General features: G+C 35.9%; 1 protein-coding gene across 9 annotated transcripts; it reads right to left on the reverse strand.

Moving 5' to 3' along the window:
- Positions 1–428: 428 nt before the first annotated feature.
- On the reverse strand, positions 429–12469 carry UFM1 (ubiquitin fold modifier 1). 9 transcript variants are annotated; one of them, XM_007193671.2, is made up of 7 exons: positions 12361–12469; positions 12229–12285; positions 8533–8590; positions 5098–5137; positions 3586–3618; positions 3351–3404; positions 429–2209 (listed from the first exon to the last, which is right to left on the reverse strand). In XM_007193671.2, coding segments are annotated over exons 1-6 (228 nt in total). In that variant the 5' UTR covers positions 12363–12469; the 3' UTR covers positions 429–2209; positions 3351–3366. The 9 variants fall into 9 exon arrangements, 4 of the variants coding, with proteins under 4 accessions (XP_007193733.1, XP_007193732.1, XP_057388973.1 ...); XM_007193670.2 differs by lacking the exon at positions 3351–3404; XM_057532990.1 differs by having other exon boundaries at positions 429–3404.
- Positions 12470–25379: the final 12910 nt, after the last annotated feature.

A 25379-nucleotide genomic window follows, 5' to 3' on the forward strand; every position in this document is an offset into this window, starting at 1 on the left:
TTCCAACCAAAGAACAAAAATATTAAACAAATTACGGTAGAAGACATCATAAAACTTATTAATGTAACAAATTAGGCAGAATTTTGTGCTAGAAACAGAATGGGGGAAATCTAAATAAAACAGAAAATTCAGAAACTGGGTATTCATAAATTTCTGGTTAACTGAGGCTTAATGTTGTTAAAGACCAGGAGTCTTTAAGCATCAGACTTTGTTTATAAAAATAAAAAATTCCCCAAACATTAGCAACATACTACCTCAGCACAATTTTTTTTCCGCTTACAATTCAGAATCCTGCTGTTCGTTTGTCAAATATATGAACAATATCTAGTTACTTCCTTAAACTTAACCAATATTACTTTTCGGATACTGATTCTGTTGCATTATTTTTTTCCCAATGAACCTAGAGCCTATGCACACTTAGATAAAAATTGGTTTTAGAAATACTTTATTCATGAATAATTCTACACATATTCATTGAAGGCCTACATTTCCAGGCCTAGAAAGAGCAAGACAGACACCAGGCCTGCCTCCAGAGCTTACCATCTAGAATACAGCAAGTCAAGCACTGGTTCTCAATCACTACGAGCCTTCGTTTCACCTTTCAAGATGTGCATGGATATTGATGTCCTGTATAAGGTCAAACAAAATCTTCCCTTATGCACGTCATTCTTTAGATTCTCTACAGGGAATTGTGAAACCTGTATGTTGACAAGGCCTCTGCTTTGCTTTCTCTGATTGCCTTCTGCTCCTTTTAACAATGTCAAGTATTTTATTTTCCTTTCAGTTCTTCCCAACATAGCCGCTGCAGTTTTGTCTATCCAGTTTGGCCTTCTCTGTGACACTCTGTTACAGCTTTCTGCTCCCCTTCATTTTTGTTTCTTTCTTTTTTTTTTTTTAAAATTAATTAATTAATTAATTTATGGCTGTGTTGGGTCTTCGTTTCTGTGCGAGGGCTTTTCTCTAGTTGTGGCAAGAGGGGGCCACTCTTCATCGCGGTGCACGGGCCTCTCACTATCGCGGCCTCTCTTGTTGCGGAGCACAGGCTCCAGACGCGCAGGCTCAGTAGTTGTGGCTCACGGGCCTAGTTGCTCCGCAGCATGCGGGATCTTCCCAGACCAGGGCTCGAACCCGTGTCCCCTGCATTGGCAGGCAGATTCTCAACCACTGCGCCACCAGGGAAGCCCTCTTTCCTTCTTACTAGAAGCCTGGTCATCTGGGCTTCCCCATCTTCCTTTCCTAGCTTCTTATTCACTCCAGTAACTAATCTTAACACATCCTTAAATGTTGGGTGTTCAGTAAGCAGAATTAGTGAGCATTTCAATTAGCATTTCCTTGAGCTCTGTTGTGAATGTCAGATCCTCTTTACAACAATACTTTCTCCCTGAACACTATTTAGAAATATTATCCTCAAAAAGATGGTTTCTTGAGGATTCCTGTTTTAAAGGTTTTTTTAAAAAAGAGATCAATAAAGGAATGCATAATTCAGCAGCTGATGCTTCTACTTTAATCTCAAACTCTTTGGCTTGGGATACCAATGTTACACGTAATGGGCTAGATCGAAAATTCATTTTTTGGATCTTTGATTTTTAAATTAAAATTTATAAGAACTCCAGAAGTCTGAAACTTCAAAACAAGCTAAATGATAAAAAGATAGTTATTCATTGATGTGATCCTTTATCATAAACGATATATAATGAAGAATTCAACTATTTTTGTGTCTGCAGGTCAGATGCTATCAAGCAAACTACCACGTACGGATTGAAAATCTTTTTACATTTTTAACTCAAAGACAAACAGGAAGATTCAGTAAACTTTAATTTTCCAAATGTTCTCAGAAAGAATGATCAGAAGTATCCTCCAGTTATAAGACACAGCTGGATAATCCATTTACCCCCAATGAACTACCTGTGTGTGCTGTGAGGTAGTAATGTGATCTTCCGTGGTGATGACACCCTCAACGCAGAAGCCGCCCCTCTTCACGTGAAGAGCGTGAATAACAAGAAGGGACAGGCAGTCACCTTTCATTACTTCATCAACTATTGGTGTCTTCATAGGATTTCAAATGCCTGATTCCAATTTTACAACAATAACAATACCAATATTTATTCTGGAAGGGGATTTTATGTTCCAAGCAGCAGATATTAACAACTTCCGACACGATCTCTAGGAATTATTCGCAGTTCTGAACCGTGCTTTAGAAAAACATTTCCTATACAAACAAAACAAAAAGTTAGGTATTTAAAAAACGACACACTATCTTAACATTTCAACAATTATTATGTAAAAGAAACAAAGGAGCATCAAGTGGGTACAAAGCTCAAAGATCATTAGAACCCGAGTCCAGGCTTAAGTCTTGTTCCTACTCCTCTCACATCTTCACAACAAAACAAATGTTTGAAAATTTTAAATAAGAACACTACCCAAAGAACTACTACCAAAACCAATCATCAAATAAAACATAAGGTAATTTAACCATCAATACTCACTTTAATATACAATAAAATACTGAGGGGCAGGAAAAATAATAAATCTAAATCTACCCCAAGTGACAGAAGTTTAGAAACCCTGACCTACTTTGGGTCTGTGTTGCCTGCTGAGATTTTCTTCACACCTCGTGATACCCACAATTCAATTTTATAGGGTAATCCAACAAAGCAACATGTCAGAGTAAGCAGTAATTCAAATTAATATAACTACCAAGCATTTCTAGAGTAGGAAAAGGAAAACCTTTAAATCTAAGTTTAAAGGCATCCATACAACAAAATGCCTCATGATTCTCAAAAAATAGCCTTTTTAATTTAATAAAATTATATACTTAAAACAACTGATTTATGTAAAAAGAAATTATTTAAAACTCCTCTTCATTTGCTGTATGGCTAAATTTCAAGCCCAGGACCTAGGAGGACGATATAATTTTGTAGAAGTACTTTAGAATATTAATAGTTTAAAAATAACTACTTCTCAAGATTGAGGTTACATTATATTAAATCATGATTAATTTCAAAATATTATAATTAGACTATAAGCTAAGGAAGGTACATCGAACACAAATATACACTGTCTGTTAAAAAGTTTACTTTTATCCTTCCTGCTTGTTAGGACATCAATATTTGGCACTGTATAATGTTAACAGCTTGAAACTCTGAGTGTAGACTAGGCCCCATGAAATTTAAATGACTGTACTTCTTTAAAATAATAATAGCCAGCACCTATTGAATGCTTACTATAAATAATGCAAACTTTTAAGCACTTTACATGTACTACCTCACAACTACCTTACGACGTAGTTCAAAATCATTATTCCCGTAAGAGCACAATATTCAGACTTTTTGTTACATGTATTAAAATACCTTTAAAGCTTATTGGTCAGGTTTTCTCTTTCTTGTAGCCAAAAGCATACATAACTGATACATAGAAAGAAACAAATTACTTACACACATAGGTAAAGACTGCTATACAATCCCTAAAAATCAACTATCACCTTTGTTAAATTCTATCAAGTCTAATGAGAATGAATTAAATATTCAGTACCAATTGATAAATATAGCCTCACCACACCTCCATGGATTTCAGATAGATACTCACCAGCAGTCTGTGCAGGATTTATTCCTATTCCATCTAGAAAATAAGTTGTAAAATCATCTAAGTTATTTCTAAAGCTAAAAGGCTTTAATAGTAACAAGAACTATGCCAAAAAAGTGCTGCTGTGTACACAGGCATAAGCCAAACAGTTATACTGAGAACACGAATGACAATCTGTCAGGTGAGTTATGTGTTGAAATCTCTCACTATTATGTATTCACACATATTGCTGTATTAGACAAGAACATCTGTCAACAAAATGATCCTGGTAAGTTTTACAAAGAAGATAGTTTTTATACTATTTTGCCACATCCAGTGAAAAATAAAGCCAAAACACCTTAGGTATGTCATTAATCATTTAATATTGCTCTGAGGCATCAAATCCTAAGGCTGGAGAGCCCACGTAGTAATGTAAGTTCCACTAACACTTGATAAAAGTTTACAAAGCACTTTCCCAATAGCTATTCATTTGTGAATTTAGAACTTTCCAGAAAAGTTAAGGTAGCTTTCATCTAAATACAGACACACTTCAATGTGACAGCATGCAGAATGTTTCAGAATAAGAAATTCTGTCATATCTAAACTAAATCATACTACTTACTGCACATTAAAGCCACCTTCTTGGGCTTCCCTGGTGGTGCAGTGGTTAAGAATCTGCCTGCCAATGCAGGGGACACAGGTTCGAGCCCTGGTCTGGGAAGATCCCACATACCACGGAGCAACTAAGCCCGCGCACCTAGAGCCCATGCTCCGCGACAAGAAAAGCCACCACAATGAGAAGCCCACGCACAGCAACTAGAGAAAGCCCGCGTGCAGCAGCGAAGACCCAATGCAGCCAAAAATAAATAAATAAAATAAATAAAACATTAAAAAAAAAAGCTACCTTCTTTTAGTCTGTCTTAACTACTAACGAACCACTCACCAGTACCTGTGAATATTACTTTGTATTCTTGAAAGATAATAAGCCTTCCCTCCAATCTTTATTCGTCATCTTGTTTCAGTATTTTCTCATAGGGCTAGTTCCATTAAACTTAATTATTAGTAGTATCCTACGATATTCAGAATTTAATTTATATATCTAACTGGATAAAATCCTCATTATTGCAGTCTATAAGAAATTGTTTTCTATCAGGAAAGCAATAACAAGGTATAGCAAAGGTACATTCCTGCTTAGCTTCCTATATTCTAAAAGCATTTACCAATATAACTTATTTAAAAAAACCCAAAAAAAACCCTTGTTAAATAAAATGACAAGTTATTTTAAATAATAATTTGTCATGAAGTTATAAGGACACAAAATATTATAAAGTGCTGTACTATATAACAAAAGCACAAAAAAACTGAAAAGAGACAATTATGACCAATAACTTTGATTTAATATTTACAATTAAGTATATCATTTATCTTGATATAAGTTTTAGCCTTTTATATTTAAGTCAATTTTAACTAATTTGGTTTCTTTTAAACAATTTCTATAACTCAAAGTTAATACATAGTTTTAAAATGAATTCTTACCATTGGTAATAATTGCACTTGTTGCTGCAGGAACTTTAAACTAAAAGGGAGTAAAAGATAAAAAATACATATATATATATAATATTAACTACGAAAGATGGGTAGCAAGGATGGGGTACATATAATCAACTCTATAATTCTAAAATGTGATTTATCTTTAGGATAAGTAACATCATCAAAGAACACTATAACTTGCTTTATCTTTAAAGAAAAACACTGTTCTCTAAATACTGCATTTCATCGTTATCTAGGACACCATACATTGTAAAATGCGTCTTTTTTATGCACTACAAAAAAAAGAAAAACACTGTCAATGAATCTATGACCCAATGTTTACTCTTTCAGACTTAGATATGATTTACTTTTGTCATATATAACGCTCAGGCATAAGCAAAAATAAAAGCGAAGCAACTGCTTAGAATATTCCTCAAATTTCTTTGTGGAAATAGTTAAGTTCAAACAAATGCTCTCTTGTGTTTAATGGGAGGCCAACCAAGGCTCATATTCCTTCCTCAAGTTCTCCTTAAATGATTTGCTGACTTAAACCTCATGGGACTGCAAGAGTCCAACTATGCCACCAGGAAATACCTCTAAGTACAAGTAGGTGCAGGTGATGTCAGCTAGACAATTACGTGACTGCCACATGGCCAAGCATGACAGGCAGACTCCACTGAGATGTAAGAAGAAGAGCTTTCGGAATCAATGAAATGTGGTATGGAACTTATTGGTAGCTAAAAGGTAGAATTCTCCTCTTAATGCTCTCGAGACCACTATTTGTCCAAGTGTGTTCATGTCCTCACAGTTCATTCTTCCAACAAATATTAATTAAGCACTTCTATGCCATGGACTAACTTGATAAATATTATAGTTGAGTTTTGTGATTAGATAAGTTTGGAAAACATTAAGTTAAACTACTAGTCTTTTCAAAATCCTTTAATATGAGGCTAACACGGTTTATTTAACTCCAGGCAAAAAAATAGTCAATAATGTGTTTCCCATACTTTTGGGCCACTGCTCTCAGTTTTTAATAGTTTTTTTTGTTTGTTTGTTTTTCTTTTTTGGTGGTGCTGGTGGTCCGGGGAAAACACTCTCTCCGGGAAATGCTGCTCTCGGTGTTTATAGTGGTCACGTATCATAGTTGAGAAAAACAACTAAAAGCTTATTTGAATTTATGAATCGAACAACCAAGTTGTAAAATAAGAACTTAACTATGCAGAAGAACGACTGCTTGTTGCAGGCTTACGTACCTAAAAAGCAAATAATTTTACTCTTCATATGGCACATTCTTCAGTGTACATGTCCTTTCAAAGTTTTAAAAATTTTAAATAAACCTAATTTAAAGTAACTTCAAAATGCACTTTAATACATTTAAAAAAATACTTCACAAGTTTTTGTAGAGGTTGTAATACTTATTAAAATTTTATCAAAAACCTAAATAAAAAAAAAAACCTAAATTAATGATAGGCAATTGCAGATTTCTAAAACTTGAATATGACAAAGTTTCTACTTGTTATTCTTAGCTACGTCCATTTTAAGACAAGCTATGCGTTTTCCTAGTGGTAACATATTTTGTGACATTAAAACTCAAAAGCAACTGCAGACATAATTTCTTCCTTTTCCAGCATGTAGCAGCAATGGTTAAACTGACATGTGGGGAAGCATTACCAGTGATGTACATACAGTAACTACCACTTCTTTCTACAGTACTGACAAGTTTTTTCCCAGATGCAAAGTGCATTTTATGTTCCTCAGTTGTCATTCATTTCTATCTCATATCCCATATGTCTTATAATTTAGGATGTTAAGAGGCTCTTTCAGGCTTTGACAACTCGTTCTTTAGTTAAATTAATTCCCAGTCATAGGCTGGGGGATTTTATTTTTTATTAAGAGAATTTTACTAGGGATTTATATCCACGGACTTCTGGTTTCTTAAGTCAAAACTTATTCTTCCTGGAAGAGTCTACAATGTCATCTCGTGAAAGGCCTTCTCACTGCTGCCTTAAAGCTATATCCTTTCTAAGTGTGTAACACTCGTGGTTCATTATAATTAAAAGGTACACTAAAACCTTAAATCAATACATGTGGTTGCGTGAAGTTTGTTCATTTTCTGTTGCACGTCTGTTAGGATTTTCACAAGCTTTACTAGAACACCCAGATCACAACAATGCCTTTGCCTTGTAAAAGGACACACTATAAAATAATTACAAAATTTAATAATAAATATTAATTATAGCTTGAAGAGATCTACTTCTTAAATTGGAATCTGTGGAACCTGCTAGGCCACAAACAAGGAGTATTTCAACCAAGTGATCTGTGTAGCAAAAAGTAATGATGCTCTGTTCAGATTTGTTCCCCATCTCTTTTTAGTTATTCTTTCTGCATGAAGGATAGATCAAAATTGACAATAAAGCAAGTAATACCACTTTTCAGTTTAACTCTGAATGAGTGATGAACGATGGCAGTGGTCCCTGACAATTGTTTATAAGGAGTCGGAAGCACTAATGGGCTGGCTGATGTTCAATTAATTCCTTAAGTACAGGGCCAGAGTACGGATTAAGCCGGTTTCTTATTCATTTAATTACTAAATTTTTTTCTGTGACGGTAAACTTGTAAGATTTCGAACGAAATATTCTGCGTTGGGTTACTCTGTACCTGCACTGCACCTTTAACTTCACAAAATTTTAGTAAATGCTATTATATTTTTACACAAAATCACTTAATCAGGTAGGAAGGGTAGGCATTAACTATTCCCATTTTACACATTAAGAAATTTAAGGAAGAGAGAAATTCGTGGGCTGGCCCCATGTCAAACAGATAATTAATGACACAGTTAAAAGAGGAATGCTAAGTCTCCCGAATCACATTTTCAGGTCACTTCCACCAGACCAAGTTTCTCTTCCAATTGTCAAGTCCAAAGAGTTACTTTACAGATGCCTCTGATAAAAAATTCTGATGAAAAAATTTTATTTCTTAAAAACAGAAACCCAAACATATCTTTAAAAACACTTTTAAAAACAATAAGTTTTACTGACAGTCCACATGCTTTATGGAGAAAATTTGAAAAATAAGACAAACATATAATAAAATTGTACTTCTAGAATCAAAGCTAGTAAAAACACAGGCGTACAGATTACAGTGTTATATAATTTTTTTTAAAAAATTGACATATCATCACTATCTTTTCAATTTCAATAAAAATTCTCCTTATAATTTTCAATGGTTACATTAAATAGATGTGTCAATTTGTTTAAGTCATTCTTTTATCGGTGAGTCTCAACTTTCACTCTACTTTTATCTATAAGTGAGGCTTAAGTTTTTGACAGCATAAACCTAATAATGAACCCATGTGGCAGTGGTGGGTCAGGATGCATGCAGATTTTTGAGACACGTCACTAAACTGCACTCTCTACAGGTTGTTCCAATTTCTATACTTACTTCTTCTGCTGCAAACTTTAAGACTGCTGTAAAAGGTGTACTTTCAGGAACACTGAGTCTGCAAGAATTAAAAAGAATCTTTTAAAAGGCTGAGTTTTTCTTTCAGGTCCTTTGTTACTTATTTCGGCTATTGACAAAGCTGTCTTTTGAGTCTGAGGTTGGCTTGGCTATTACGATTGCACACTATGTTCATTAACTCTACGAAGAAAGAAAGCAATTATTAGCCTTATTGCTGAGATGGTGCCCTCAGCTCCACTTGAAAATGAATAACCTACATAGGTGTGGATTTGTACATGCTTCATACTTTGATACAAACAGGTCTAGCGTGTAGGTTGCTTCTTGTTTCTAGAGATGGATTTCAAAAAGTTGAATCTCTCCTCAGTCTTCAGTATACTTTGCCGCCTCCAGTTCATCCCATGCAAGAATGTGATCATTTTCATTAGAAGAGGCTACCTGGGAAGCACCATCAGATCATAAGTCTTTTCACGAAGCCTTCTGTGAACTTTCAATCATCAAGTCTAAAATAGTAGTCCAAGTTGATGAAAATGAGTATGTTTACTATGGCAAAATGTTAAGTGATTTTCCACCTTTATGTCATTTGAAAATGGGCTCACTCAATACAAACATTTCAGAGAGTGATGTGTGATTTTGTTAACTGACCTGTACAGTGGGAAGTATATTAAAGAGCACCAATAAACAGTCAATCCGCATCAATTTTCCAACTTAAACATTAAAAAATAATTGACATTATGCCTTAAGAAAGCACTCAAAGACACAGAAATAAGTTAAAAAAATAAAATAAGATAAATAAGAATCCTAATGTAAAATAAATTACTATGATTAAAGATAGAAAATCAGATCCTCTTTCAAAGTAGGGAAAGCTAACATTTCTCTTTGAAACTTCTCTATTTGTCCCCACTGTATTGTTCTCTAACGACTTAATACCAACTACTACTATGTAACACCCTCAGGTGTATGTGCCCTCCCCTCACTTAGTCTACAGATGTATTGCTGAATATAAAAATCATTTTATCAGACACAGCACATTACAGTGACTTTCAGTAAGCAAAGTGTTAATAGGTTTCTCAGTTGCCCTATTCCACTCCCCCCAAATACTGCTAAAGAGTGAAAATAGATGTCATTTTTTTTCCCTTTCCTTTTTTTTTTTTGCATCAATATAATTTATTATTTAAGAACAAATGGGAATAATCTGTATCAGTGAAGATAACATCATGCTTCATACTATTTTTGACAATGGCAGGTTTAAGGAAGTGTTAAACTACTTGGTTTATAATTTATAAAATACAAAAATGTAACTGTAAATATTTTAACATCTTTAGGAAAGAAAAACTAAAATGTGTGACAACCATCCCAAGGGGAGGAGGGTGTATGCCCCAAAGACATTTCAAGAGAAAAGTCTGCCTGGGAAGCCTTCTAGAGAGGATTGAATTAATTGGACTATCTCCCAGTGGGTCCTTTGATAGTTGTGTTGTAAATGAGGAAAGTCATTTACATCTAAACAGATTCTTCAATAAATAACTTCCACCACTGAGTAATATAGCTTAGTTTTTTCAGCCTAACTTCTGTGACTAAGCGCTTAGTTCTTAAGAACGTAAAATGAAACAATGTTTAGAGTCAAAATACTTACTCTTTCCTTTTTTATATGGAATAAAAAGAGAGAAAAACAAAATTCTAAAGGATAGCCATTTGATGAAAAAGTATCTAATAAACTGGCAATGTAAAAGTCTACAAAGTTGGGAACAGTACTTTGCAAGTATTTCTGTAGTTCATTTATAGTTTAGAACCTGAGACTCACTGTCCTAAAGCTCTAGAGGAGAACTTCTAAAAGTCTGGGGTTTCAATTCACTTCTGGACTAGAGACTGGAAATGTCCTTGTATCATATAATTAAATGCCATGTTGATATTCATTAACATAAGTTTCTATCTGCATATTAAATTGGTGAGATTGTCCAAAGAAAATCCAATAAAACAGAAAATAAAAACATATTTTGGTGCATGTTCTAATTGGCAGAAAATTGCCGAGGGACTGGGAGTTACTGCAACTCCAGAAACCTTATCTAGGTTTGAAGCTCTTGTGTTTGCCAGTCACATCATTTTGTAAAACTTACGCTTCCATTATATTGGTGTTTTGAAAAAATAGGAACTATCCTGCATATTAAAGTGAACTTTTAAAGTAAATTACTGGCAAAATTTGTTTTTATAATAAATATTTCACATAAACAGAACTAGGGCATAACTTGACAAGTGTTATTATAAAGAATAAAAACAAAGTTTCTATAGGACACTAGGGAAGGGTGAAATGAACTCCCTAGATCATCACAGAAATTGTCTCAGAGGTGAAATTTTGATCATTAAAGGATGTTGTCAGGAAGTGGTAGCCACGAAACTACATTAGAAGCACACAAGAGAACGAACGTGTGCCAGACCGGGAGGACCCAAAAAGACTTGCCAATTTGGGAACAGGATGGCTGAAACTCTGATTAAGTGGTGGTGGTAGTAAGGAGCCGGGGGTGGGGTGAGGGGGAAGAGGTGGGAAGTAAGACTCGAAAGACTGGAATTAGACTGAAAGAGTCAAAGGTGCTTTTTAACGCATCCTGTATATGAAAGAGAATGTTTGATTTCAACATTTCTATAACCAAGTAGCAATACCAACAGGGAATCTATCAACAAACAAAAAAACAAAGCAAACAATAAAAACTCGGACATTCCCCCTGAATAAATCCAGGACTGAAACATCTTTTCTAGAATTCAACTATTAGCAACTCAAGGAAAATTTCTCTATTGAAGTATGTATTTACCTGCCTGACAAGTGAAAAGTGGCCTTAAAAAGTTAAAGCATGTTTTCCCACAAATCTCAGAGTTGCTTTTACTAGTACTCAAATACTAGATACCATTACTTTGAATAGGAAACATAACATAATTACCCTGACACACCCATACATGTGTTATATCTGTTTTATATACACATACCCGTACACAAATTATACATACATACAACTACACACACACTGAGCTAGAAGTGTGCTGCTAAATTCACTCAGTCAACACATACTAAGTGAACTGGTACCACGTTCCAGGCACTCTTATAGATACCGAGGCTGCTCTACTCCTTCATCTTTCTCCCTCCCTCCTTCTTATTCTTTTTTCCTAGAGCCAACTTACACGTTGATGAAAATAATCCAATGTAAAGGGCGAAACCAAAGATGAGAGAGGGAGTAATCTCTCTACTTCGTGAAGCCCAACTATCGAGTGAGTCACACTCAACGAGTATCAGGAGGCTCACTGTTCTAGTAATTTCGGAACCTGGACTGGGAAGCTTTCCCTTACTTCCTCTAACAGCTGGTCAAAGTGGTGAAAGGCCTGTCTCATCACGAGCAGACTGAGACTGTTTTAAGGATGCCAGCAAATCACCAGAGCCCCGTCCACACCTCCTCCCGCTCCATCACCCCCGCAAAGAGAGATCGCAAATCACCAGCAACGTTCCCATCACACACACCCGCACAGCCCCGCGCCTGGGCAAGCTGACACTTATAGGATATCTCAGTTCGAGTGGGATGTGGGAAGCTGCGGGGAGAGAGGAAAGGAACGCGGACCGTTGGTGTGGAACCTGCGGGGAAGGCTCACATCGCCCAGCCCAGAGCGACCCCCCTACCCCCCCGCGACCGAGCTACTCACACTTTGTACGGCAGCCGCGGGTCCGACGTCAGTGTGATCTTAAAGGAAACCTTCGACCTGAGGAAGAGAGAGGGAGAGTTATGGTCGGGCAGCGGGACCGGGGACTGGGGCTGGTGGAAAGCAAACACTTACATGGTGCAGTCGGTCTGGACACAAACCCCACGCCAACTCCGTCCAGCAGGCCCACTTCCTCTGCGGCGTCTAGCCCCACTTAAGCCCACGTCTCCCTCCGCAAGCCGGGGTCCTCCAAGGTTGCTGTTGTCCAAGGCACTGCCTGAAAATCGGGTCTAGATGCTCACGCTGGGCGGAGCCTACAAGTTACAGATAGCTACTGCTTTTGCATGTATATCTCTGAAACAAAATTGCGGATCGTTTGGAAAGAATATTCTTCTAATTGCAGTTATTTTCTTCTGTATTTTCAGTCAGGCACAGGCATAGACAGCAGGACCCCAGGGCCCAGCTTGCAGGTTGGGGCGGAAGTAAGGGTCCTGGGAGGCGGGCGAAGAGCGGGCCGGAGGCGGGCGCTCTCCCAAGTTGCCGAGGCAACCTGAGCGCGGAGAAGCTCGATTGATGCTCTAGAAGTTGGAATCGTCACCTAGCTTTAATATTAGTATTTTATGCCTGTCCAGCAACCTAATCATGTTATGTCTTGTAGATTTCTCGTATTTTTTTTTTCTTTTACGTTTTTAATTTCAACAGCTAAGGGACTTATCAAGCTGGTGAGAGAAAGACAAGATCCCTGCACTTGAGGAGTCCAGTTGAGAAGATTAATCCGTGAACAGATTTAAATAGTTTGTTATGTGGGTCTAATAGGATTAAACCAGGGAACTAGGTTGCCTATCACCGGTCACATTTATTCAGCTTAATAAGAAATTTGAATCCTTTCTATGTGTCAGGCGCTAAAGCTAAACGCTGGCTATGCCGGGATGAGTAAGGTAGGTAGGTGCCAACCCTCCAGGATCTAATAGTCACAGGTTCTTATATAGTGAGGGAAGACGACTGTATGTCCTCTAAATTTTATTACAAATCTAAGCATCTGTGTCTAGAAGACAACATTCTCTTACGATGTCTGTGATTCCCTCTTTAAGAAACATTGCAATAAATAGACAAAATGGGAAACACGTAGGCACTAATATAATAGAGAAAAATTGTTAATATTTAGCATATTACGTTAGATTCTTGAGGAGATATCTAAGAGAGGAATAGGGAAGCAACTGTAGTGGGAGTGCTGAAAACCAATTTCATCTTTGCCATAATTTTGTAGCAGACTACTTTTCTATGGTGGTATCTCCCCATGCAGAGAGAGATGATTCTGACTGTGGGAAAGTAAGCCCTCAATATTCTCATGACAGTCATTGTCTTCTTCACTTTTAAAAATGTAGGTCTTGCCATATATGTAGAGGGATGGAGGCAAATGTCGATTGATAGATTTGGGGATCAACAGTTATAGCATTAATAGCTGAAACTATGGGCTTTGTTGGTATGACTAAGATTTTTGAGAATAGCAGTAGGGAGAAAACTGATTGTGTCTACCTGGTGTCTGCTAGCCAAACAGCAATGAAGAATTAGAGTACATACATACAGTCTCTATTTCTAAGAATACATGTCATATGATTTTAAACAATATTTGCATCTTGATATTTATAGTTTTGTTTCTGCTCACATATAAAAACATGGGGCAAAATCCTGAAAAGACAAACATTTTGGTCAGCATTTTTATTGAATGTGTAAAAATAGTGAAGACAGGATTCAACCTCAGGCAGTGTGACTTCAGTTCACATTTAGCTGCCTCTTCAGAAAATATGTTAATATATTATATCAAAAGTACACTGGAGGGCTTCCCTGGTGGCGCAATGGTTGAGAATCCGCCTGCCAATACAGGGGACACGGGTTCGTGCCCCGGTCCCGGAAGATCCCACATGCCGCGGAGCGGCTAGGCCCGTGAGCCACAACTACTGAGCCTGCGTGTCTGGAGCCTGTGCTCCGCAACAAGAGAGGCCGCGATGGTGAGAGGCCCGCGCACCGCGATGAAGAGTGGCCCCCGCTCGCCGCAACTGGAGAAAGCCCTCGCACAGAAACGAAGACCCAACACAGCCAAAAATAAATAAATAATTTAAAAAAAAAAGTACACTGGAAAAACATTGTGTTCCCAAAAGACATTGAAAAATACATGTTCCTAAATGTTTAGAATTCTTTCTCACCTCAGTCCTCTAACTCTCCTCCCCCATAAGTTTGTCTCCTCAGAGTCATAGCATAATTTCTGTTTATTTTATGCATAAAAAATGGTAAATGAATCCATGAATACTCAATATTTACTCTTTTTTTAAACGTTGCTAAGACATTTAGCAAAATTTGGCAAATATTTTAACAAAAGAAGGACCTTCTTATTTACTGAAAAGTTAGTGTTGAAATATATTTAATGACTGTAAAGAGAAGCAAACTCTGGATGTTAGGAGGTTATTGGCAAATGTAACATTTTAAGACAACAAACAGCATAAGTGGACAATGTGTTTTGGAAGGGGCCCAATTAGTGTCATGTAGAGGCAGAAATGATTGTAGACGTGCACAGTGTGCCCATATTAGAACTCATTAAATGTCAATGAAACATGCCAATATTCTGTTTGCAAAAGCATGTAAAGTTCTCATTATTAGAAAGGAATTGGAGGGAAATTAAATTTACTTAAGGACAAAAGAAATTTGCTAACAGAGTCATAAAATTCTTCTTACCAGTTATTTTTGTAGCCAGGTTTAAATAAAATAGAAAACATGTCAGATTTATTATTTTTTTATTTTTTAATAAATATATCTTTTATTTATTTACTTTTGTCTGCGTTGGGTCTTCATTGCTGCGCGCGGGCTTTCTCTAGTTGCGGTGGTGAACAGGGGCTACTCTTTGTTGCGGCGCTCAGGCTTCTCATTGCGGTGGCTTCTCTCGTTGCGGAGCACAGGCTCTAAGCACACGGGCTTCAGTAGTTGTGGCACGCGGGCTCAGTAGTTGTGGCTCGCAGGCTCTAGAGCACCGGCTCAGTAGTTGTGGTGCGCAGGTTTAGTTGCTCCGCGGCATGTGGGATTTTCCCAGACCAGGGCTCGAACCTGTGTCCCCTGCATTGGCAGGCAGATTCTTAACCACTGTGCCACCAGGGAAGGCCAACATGTCAGATTTAGAGGCCTTTTTTTTTTTTTTTGGTCTTTCTAACTTTTTCACCCTAATTTGACCATATTTATAATTATGACTAAAATCACCTGATAGTCAAGGTTTTTAATCCTGGAAGGTTTACACTGGGATAAATCTTAGGGTCTTCTACTCCAAACACTTTATATTACAGGAAACAAATTGTAGGCTGACCAATTAATAATAAATGGATATTTTTAGAGAGGTTTAATTTGGTTATTTTTTTCCTGTTATTTTTCTTCCCCCTGCAATCCTGTAGCAGGCCTTGGTATCATTGGGGAACGATAATAATAATAGCTCAAAATTCATCAAGATTTACTGTGTGCTGGGTATTATGTTAAGCATTTAGTATAAGTGGAATCACAAAATATAGACTTTAAACTTTCAAAGACCTTGGCTGTAAGTTATAATTCAATGACAAGAAGCCTTATGCAAAGAGGAGAATGATCTGGTAGACAGAAGTATGTGAAAATATGTAAATGCTGTGTTGATCCTAAGGTAACTACTCTAAGGGTAGGGAGTGTTTACATCCTTGTACGCCCGAGAACAAAGAAATATAGGTAAGATTAGAGCCTAGCAAGGCTAGGCAATGGTCTTAGAGGTGATACAGCTTCAAATGTGCTGCTTCTGATTATTATGATTACATACCCTTCCCAAATATTTCCTGAAATTTAATGAGAAAAGAAAGGAAAATAAAATGAACAAGGGTTTTCTAGAAAGGTCATTGTTTGACTATAAGCCTTATAGATGTGAGACTTAATCACAAAATTTGCAATATTTTAAATACAGAAATTATAAAATACCTTTATTACAAAAAAGCATTTTAAATTGTATGAAGTAGGAATTTACCAGTCCTGCATAATTAAATTTTCTCTCTAAATACTATGTGAATTATTTGCTTAATGGGAATATACTTGTTGGAAAAATTAAAGTCACCTCTCACAGATTTATTCCAACCACAAGATTGTGTTTCTTTTACATACATATTTACTCATTTTTATCCTTCCAGTAGCTCTATGAGGTCAGTACTAGTAATACTCTATTTTCAGGAGAGGAAAATAGCACAGATAAATTAAATAGCTTATCCTAAGTTTAAGTAAGTGGCTGAAAGGAGATTGAACTCAGATATCTGATATTAAAAACTGGGTTTTGGGGCTTCCCTGGTGGCGCAGTGGTTGAGAGTCTGCCTGCCAATGCAGGGGACACGGGTTCGAGCCCTGGTCTGGGAAGATCCCACATGCCACGGAGCAACTAGGCCCGTGAGCCACAACTACTGAGCCTGCGCGTCTGGAGCTTGGGCTCCGCAACAAGAGAGGCCGCGATACTGAGAGGCCCACGCACCGCGATGAAGAGTGGCCCCCGCTTGCTGCAACTAGAGAAAGCCCTCGCATAGAAACGAAGACCCAACACAGCCAAAAATAAAGAAATTAATAATAAAAACTGGGTTTTAATCACTTCAAGAGGTTAAGGATCTAAGTCATATCCTTAACTAGTGGCAAACAATTCTTTGAGGTAGGAAATATTATTATCCTTATTTCACAAATAAGGAAGTTAAGACACAAAGGCACTAAATAATTTGTTCAAGGTCACACAACTGATTACCATTAAATATTAATATTATTAGTATTATGTTAATTTGATATTGTTGGTCTTAAATATATTTTAAAATTATTTATGACTCTCTTGCCTAAACAGAGCAAGAAATAGTCATTGATAATATACTCTCTTATATTTATACAGCATTTTGTTCCTTTGAAATGTTTTACATTCACTGTCTTATTCAACGTCTAAAATAAAATATACAAAGCACTCAGAATGTGTACTATTATCTTTTTTAAAATGAAAAAATGGACAAAAGAGGTTATGAACAGGCCTAAGGTCACACACATGGTTTGTGAGAGGATAGTGACAAAACATAGTTATTGATGTTTCTTTATGAAATTCACCTAATTTGACCCTATACAAGTTTATTTTTAGTAGTTACTGTTTAAAATACAAATAGTTGAATGGTAAATTCATTTGATGAGCTTCTCAAGGAGTTCTTACTCAATTTTTCTGTCCCAGCACCTAGAAGAGTATCTGGCATATAGCAGCTATTCTATCAGTATTTGTTGAATTAATTAATGTTACTTTAAAAATGTTGTAGATTGGTAATGCTTCCTAAATGCAGTAATGTTTTTACATTCCATTAACTGCAGTCATAAATGTTCTTAATGCAGTAGATTATACACGATGATTCTTGCTTTGTTCTTATTTTAAGGCTTATCTGTTCAAAGGACAGTCTACTCACTCAATTCACTGCTCCTGGTGAAAGCAGAGGTTAGAAAAGGCTAGTTAAAGATTCTTATCAAATATTATTAAATAAAGAAGCCATTTGAATAAAAGATTATGTGAATATCCTCACATGTTCCCACACCATTACTTTATGTGACATGTTTACTCTGAATCAGAGACCCTGTGCTAGAAATCTCATTACTGATTTTTCTAGGACTATATACTTCTTAGAGATGAGGAATTGCTCATTGATATTAACCTTTCTTGTATGGTTGTGGTGGGAAAGCAGAGGTTGTGAGCTGGTAGCAAATGGCCCAGGAGAGTTTGGGGCTTGGTCTGTATAGTACAGCTAAGTGAGTATTAACATTTGGCACAGATAACCTGTCGTCCTAATCACACTTTCATGTTTTCTATTGATCCCCTGCAGTCATTTGAGCTTATGACCCTTGGTGTAAATGATATGATTTAGGGAAAGCAACCCAGGTGTCAGGCAACTAGAGACCACCCCCATAGCCCAAAGCGCACCAGAATTATTCCAACTAGCCAACCCTACCTAAGCTGTTTACCTGACCCTGCCTTGCCTTTCCTGCAGAAATTCCAATAAAGGCTCTGACCTAGGCTTTCCCCCGCACTCCTGCTTCTGCCTCTTAACCCAAACCTGGTGATTTCCATTAGGCCCTGCATGGCTGTTGTGCCCCCTTCTCTTGGGAAATGTGAATTGAAAAATTTTTAATGGCATTAACCTCTTTGTGTTATCACTCAGTCACCTCTATAAATGAAAATTCCATGAGTACAATAATTGGCACACTGTGTGATAAATGAGTGAATTTACATTGTCTTTAGTAAAGGAATAACATAATTGATTATCTGGTAAAATTACCAAAATGGATTTCTGCGTTCAGAAAGTATAATGCCAATAATCTCTAATGCAGCCTTTCTAAGATCCCTTTGAAAACACTGATGAAGGCATTAAACAAAACATGAAAAATGACTGCATAGCAATAGGGATAAACAAACAGCCTCCCAAGAATTTGAAGAATTAGATTAAACAAAAATATCATTTTAACCTTAAAAGAAAATGATGCATTATGAAAAGAGGAAATTTTGAAAAAGAAAAATGATAAATTCTGAAAATAAAAATATAGTGATTAAACTGAAATTTTAAAGGGCATGCAAAATAGAAATAAAATAAGTTGAAATCGTAATGAGTAAGCTACTGGGTGGGCCAAAAAGTGCCTTCAGTTTTTAAAGTAAAAGTAAAAGACACATTTTTCATTTTCACCAAGAACTTTACTGAACAATGTATTCACCCTTTTGTTCCACTACCTTCTGCCATTTTTCAGGCAACTTCATAATTCCATCTTGCCAAAACTTTTTATCTTTTAAGCAAAGAACTTTTCCAAGTGCCTTTTACAGTCTTCCAGGGAATTGAAATGTTTTCCATTAAGAGAATTTTGTAAAGACCGAAATAAATGGAAACCAAAGGTGCAATGTATGGTGAATACAGCAGATGAATCAGAACTTCCCAGCCAAGCTGTAACAGTTTTTGCCTGGTCATCAAAGAAACATGCGGTCTTGCGGTATCCTGATGGAAGATTATGTGTTTTCTGTTGACTAATTCTGGACGCTTTTCTTCGAGTGCTGCTTTCAGTTGGTCTAATTAGGAGCGGTACTTGTTGGAATTAATCGTTTGGTTTTCCAGAAGGAGCTCATAATAGAGGTCTCCCTTCCAATCCCACCATATACACAACATCACCTTCTTTGGATGAAGACCGGCCTTTGGTGTGGTTGTTGGTGGTTCATTTCGCTTGCCTCACGATCTCTTCCATTCCACATTATTGTACAGTATCCACTTTTCATCGCCCATCACAATTTGTTTTAAAAACGGAACGTTTTCATTACGTTTCAGTAGAGAATCTCATGCGGAACTATGGTCAGGAAGGGTTTTTTTTGCTTAACTTATGTGGAACCCAAACATTAAAGTGATTCACATAACCAAGCTGGTGCAAATGATTTTCAACGCTTGATTTGGATATTTTGAGTATGTCGGCTATCTCCCACGTGGTATAACGTTGATTGTTCTCAATTACTGTTTCGATTTGATCGCTATCAACTTCAACTGGTCTACCCGACCGTGGAGCATCGTCCAGCGAGAAACCTCCAGCATGAAACTTCGCAAACCACTTTTGACACATTTGATCAGTCACAGTACCTTCTCTATACACTGCACAAATCTTCTTGTGCATTTCAGTTGCGTTTTTACCTTTCTTGAAATAATAAAGCATGATATGTCGAAAATGTTGCTTTTTTTCCTTCCATCTTTAATATTAAAATGGCTACACAAAAGTTTACCAATTTTGATGTCTTTTTTAAAATGCACCCTGATATGACAGCTGTCACATACAATCTAACGAAATTGTTTCGAATGAAGTTAAAGACAACTAAGTGCTACTAGAGCCATCTTATGGAAAAAACCGAATGAACATTTTGGCCCACCCAATAAAACTTCTGAGCATAATAGAAGAACAGAAACCAGATCTACTCCCCTGCATTACATGACTAGAAAATGAGATAAAACATATGAGACAACTATCTTCAATATTAGAAAAACCAACAAGGTGAGTTCTATGAATGCCACAGCTTACTGCTTATGGGCCACAGCACAGGAGAGAAACTCAAGCAGAGCCCAGTTGTCTCAATGTGCTCAGGAGACCAGATATTAGAATTTAAGGAGTCAAAGATGGATAGAATTTTCAGGGCAGAAATCAGAGAGGAGAGAGCTGAAGATAAAGTCTGTAAGATATTCAGAGGGTCTTTCATTGAGTTTTCATTTGCATATGCATGAGAGGAAATTCCTCAAGGCTAAGGATAGATGCAGAGGGGGTTGGAACTGAAAAGCAGTAAGCCTAACAACTGCCAGTGCTCACAAAGAACTGGAAATAATTTGTTTCTACTCAGCAACTGAAAAGACCTTAATACACAGGCCATTAATTAGAATCTTCTAAAGGGTTAGGGTTAGGGTTATGGTTAGTTACTTACTTACTTTAGTAGTAGTAGTAGTAGTTCTAAATTAACTATAGGCTAGATGGTGTACTTTACCCACGCCAACAAGCCTTAAAAGCAAGCCTCAAAAAGTTCAAACTGATTCCAAGTAATGTAATTACGTGTCATAACATCACCCTGTACTATTTAAAGGAGTACAACAAAATCTGCACCCAGAAGGTTTAGCATCCAATAAAAAACTAACAGGCATTCAAAGAAGCTGGAGAAAAATCAGTCATTAAAAACAGACCAAAATGACAGAGATACACGATTTGGCAGATGATGATCTTAAACAGTTGTTATAATTACCTCTGTAAGTACAAGAAGATAGAGGAAAATTGAACATGATGAGAAGAGACATGGAATATATAAAAAAGACCCAGATGGAACATCTGTGTGAAAATGACACTATCTAAAATGAAAATCTTACCAGTAATGGTTAACTGATTAGACACTGCAGAAAATTTAGCAATAAAAACTATCCAAAATGAAACACAGAAAAAAAAATGAATGAAACATCAATGACCTATGGGAAAATATCAAATATATTTTATATATTAGAGAAAGGGTGATATCCAGAAGGTTATGGGTACAAAAATGTATTTGAAGAAATCATGGCTAAAAAATGTTCCAAATCTGATGAAAATTTTAAGTACAGCAATTCAAGAAGTTCAACCAACCTAAGTAAAAGAAATATTAAAAACAAAAACAAAAAAAGCAATTTCAATGAGGTACATAAAAATCAAATTGCTGAAAACCACTAATAAAGAAAAAAAATATTAAAAGAAATCAGAGGGAAAAAAGCACATTATTCACATAGGAACAAAAATGAGAAAAACAGTCCATTTTTTTTTGCCAAATAGTTTGCAAGCCAGGCAATAATAGAGTGACATCTTTAATGTACTGGAATAAAAAACTGTCAATCTGGAATTCTATAACTATGAAAAATATCTTTCAAAAATGAAGATGAAATAAAGATTTTTCTCAGATAAACAAAAGAGCTTTCATGGCCAACAGTCCTGCATCATAAGAAATACTAAAGGAAGTTCTATGGCAGAAGTAAAAAAATACAAGATACCAGAATGAAATTTGGATCTACACAAAAGAACAAAAAGTGCTAGCAATGGTGGTTATGTAGATAAAAATACAAGAGAGTTTGTCTAATTTTTTAAAGCTCTTTAAAAGATAATTGTTCAAAGCAAAAATAATAAAAATGTCTTGTGGTTCAACATACGCAGAAACAGAATATGTGACATCACTAGGACAATGAACTTTAAGTAGGTGGGGAGTAGAAGGGTAACATTGTTAAGTCTCTTTCAATAGAAGTGAATGATAAGTATTATTTGAAAGTAGAATATAAGTAAAAGATGTATATTGCAAACAATCGAGTAGCCACTAAAACATAAAATAATTTTAATAATAAACCAGTAATGGATATAAATAAAATCATAAAAATTCAATCAGTCCTAAAGGAGGCAGTAAAAAAGGAAATAAGAAATAAAGAAGTGACCAATGGAAAACAACAAGATGGTAGATTTACCCATTTTACCATGTTGATAATTACATTGAATGTAAATGTTCTAAACACAACAATAACGATGCAGAGATTAAGATAAACCTCCAAAGAGAATAAAATGGGAACATTTGGGATAACTATACAGAAACCTGCTTAAGAGAGTATATATTTCTTCATGTAATAAATTTCTTCCTTTACATGAAGGAATTTAGCAATTTTAGAAAATTGCTAAATTCATGTGTAAGACTATATAGCCCTAATACAATGACAGTTAGCTCAGGAATATGATTTAAGCTTTTTTTTGGGAGGAATTTACACAAACGTTAGAGAATGAGAAATCTGAAAACTTGGAAGGAATGCAATTGTTGTTTTGTTTTGTTGTGATTTTCAGCATCATAATCTGTTAAGAATTGGGTGGTGATCACTTTTACAGTTTTAGATTTTGCCTGTAGCTAAGCAGGAGAAAAAAGAAATAATTCATCTGTTCCATTGTTGGGATACTTTCCAGATATGTTGAACACCCAAGGCAAGGCTGTTGATTGAGAAAAGCTTCTAAAATTGAAATTTTTTGGACTTAGCATTTCTTGACCAGCTGCTTGGTAGCTAATGGGTGATAGATTCAAAGATTTAAAGATTTTCTGAAGGACTTTTTTTTTTTTTTGGTAGCAAACAGATTTAAACATTTGGCTTAATAGTATAATTTAGACTGAATATATGTGACACAAAATGAATTTTAATTTATTTTATATTCTAGGAGCTATGGAAGTGTGGTCTAGCAGTCTAAGATTAGGAATGCAAGCCAAAATCACTGAAATTCTTTGGCTATAAACATATTAATTGCCTTCCCTTCTAACACTTTCTTATTTTCTTTTTTTAAATTTTCATCTTTCCTGAATGTTACAAAATTTAATTTCTTCTGCCCTGAAAAATTTTAATGTGGATATAATCACGATTCCAAATTTTCCTTCTCAAAATTTTAATGAAGTTTCTCTCCATTTTGGAATCCTAAAATGACTCACGATTTTCAGAGGAATGAGACTACGGTTCTTGACTTGTTCATAAGCTTTTTTTTTTAATTTTTATTTATTTATTTATTTGTTTGTTTGTTTGTTTGTTTGTTTTGGCTGTGTTGGGTCTTCATTTCTGTGCGAGGGCTTTCTCTAGTTGTGGCCAGCGGGGGCCACTCTTCATCGCGGTGCGCGGGCCTCTCACTATCGCGGCCTCTCTTGTTGCGGAGCACAGGCTCCAGACGCGCAGGCTCTGCAGTTGTGGCTCACGGGCCTAGTTGCTCCGCGGCATGTGGGATCCTCCCAGACCAGGGCTCGAACCCGTGTCCCCTGCATTGGCAGGCAGATTCTCAACCACTGCGCCACCAGGGAAGCCCAAGTCGTTTTTTTAAAGTGTAAATTTTACAACTTATTATGCCTTTAACCAAGTTCTTAATTTTAAGAAAATTTGCCATGCTTTTATTAATGCTTGGGTTTATTAGAATAAGATCATAATTAGTTAATTATCACAAGGTTTTTGGGTAAAATCAACCTCTATAAAAACATACTATTCAACTTTGGATGAACAACCCAGTTTTCTGCAACAAACATTCTAACACATGTGATTTCCGATAACAATTATTTTTAGTAATAAGTTTCAAGTAGCACTTTTTGGAATTTTCATTAAAAAGGAAACACTTTGGCTTTCTTGGGAAGCAGACATAGACATATGGACTTGAAACATATTTATATGTGTACATAATATATAGACACACGTATTACTTTGTTAAGAGAAAATTTTAAAAATAGTTCTGTAAGTCAGTCTCAGTTTTCATAACCTTGAATAAAAGAAAACTAAAAATGAAATAAAGAGCTTTGATAGCTGATCATCACCTGTACAGTTGCCATATATGAGTAAATTTAAGTACATCTTTTTTCAACACTAAAACTGACAGCTTTCCTTTCTCTGTGAATTCTTTTCATTCAGTGCAAAGTGATAACAAGGTAAGAAGATGACACTTTTATTATTAAAACACTTTCACTAACTAGGTGTTTTGATATGTAACTTTTTAGTGTTTAAATTTGAACAAACTGTTTGGAATAATAGAACATTAAAAAGGAAACAGTCACAGTTCGTAAAACACGTGTGATTGTTTTCTCTCATATTGCAAATGTTATCACCAATGTAGTTCTTATTTCATTTTTCGTTCTTCAAGAAAGTATAAGAACTTAGAAAACTTTAAATATTTTAGATGTCTTCTGTGATATTTTTTTCTCTCTCTTTTGGAAATTTAAATATGGTGTTTCTGATCAATTCAGATTAGAGAAGGAAAAAAAGAAACAGAAGGACCGAAAGCCATCACTGAAGATACAAATTACAAATAGATTTAAGTGCATGGTAACTAACATATAATTATTCACTAAACTTTTTCCTAATTGCTAACAAGTCTTTATGGCTAGTGAGTGTTTGTCTTCTAAAAACACTAACTATTTCTTAGTAAATGGGGAATTCTGGCTTGAAGTTTTTGGCTTTTGTTAAATGTCTAGTTATGACTGAATTAAAGAATATAAAGTTGGTAGATTTCGCTTCCATCCTACACCGAGTATGACTGCAGCCTCTGGAACCAGACGACTAGTTTTCAAGGCCTATCTCTAGAGCAGAGGTTTTCAAAACATACTAACAGGCACATGAAACCTATCTAAGAATAATGCTATGAGAATAATGTTCAATACATTTAAATATACATAAGGTAAAGTTCATTTTATTTAATTTGCTGATTCATAACTTACATAGGAAATGCACAGATGTTAAGAGTACAATTCAATTAGTTTTGGTAAATGTACACATTCATGAAAACAGCACCTCATAAAGATATAGAAAATTTCCATCATTCCAGAAACTTCCCTTGTTTTCTTTTCCAGTCAATTCATCTCACCCAGGGTAACCATTAACGTTTTGTGCCCATCATCACAGCTTAGCCTTTGCTGTTGTAAACATCACATAGTTGGAATAATACAGTATAATATCTTTTGTGTCTGGTTTCTTTTATTTGGTATAATGATTAATCCATGTTATCAGCATATTGCTGAGTTGTGTTTCATTGTTTGGATATACATAATTTGTTTATTCTTTTGTTCATTTGGGTTGCTTCCAGTTTTT

Source organism: Balaenoptera acutorostrata, chromosome 18 (genome assembly GCF_949987535.1).
Source record: "Balaenoptera acutorostrata chromosome 18, mBalAcu1.1, whole genome shotgun sequence".
Classification (NCBI taxonomy): Eukaryota; Metazoa; Chordata; class Mammalia; order Artiodactyla; family Balaenopteridae; genus Balaenoptera; species Balaenoptera acutorostrata.

What these genes read in the sequence shown, in the direction of transcription:
- UFM1 (XM_057532989.1), bottom strand. An exon ending in CCGCGGCTGCCGTACAAAGT is followed by an intron (nt 8,591 to 12,228) that starts GTGAGTAGCTCG and finishes TAATTCTTGCAG; the next exon opens with ACTCAGTGTTCCTGAAAGTA. An exon ending in TAAAGTTTGCAGCAGAAGAA is followed by an intron (nt 5,138 to 8,532) that starts GTAAGTATAGAA and finishes ACTCCCTTTTAG; the next exon opens with TTTAAAGTTCCTGCAGCAAC.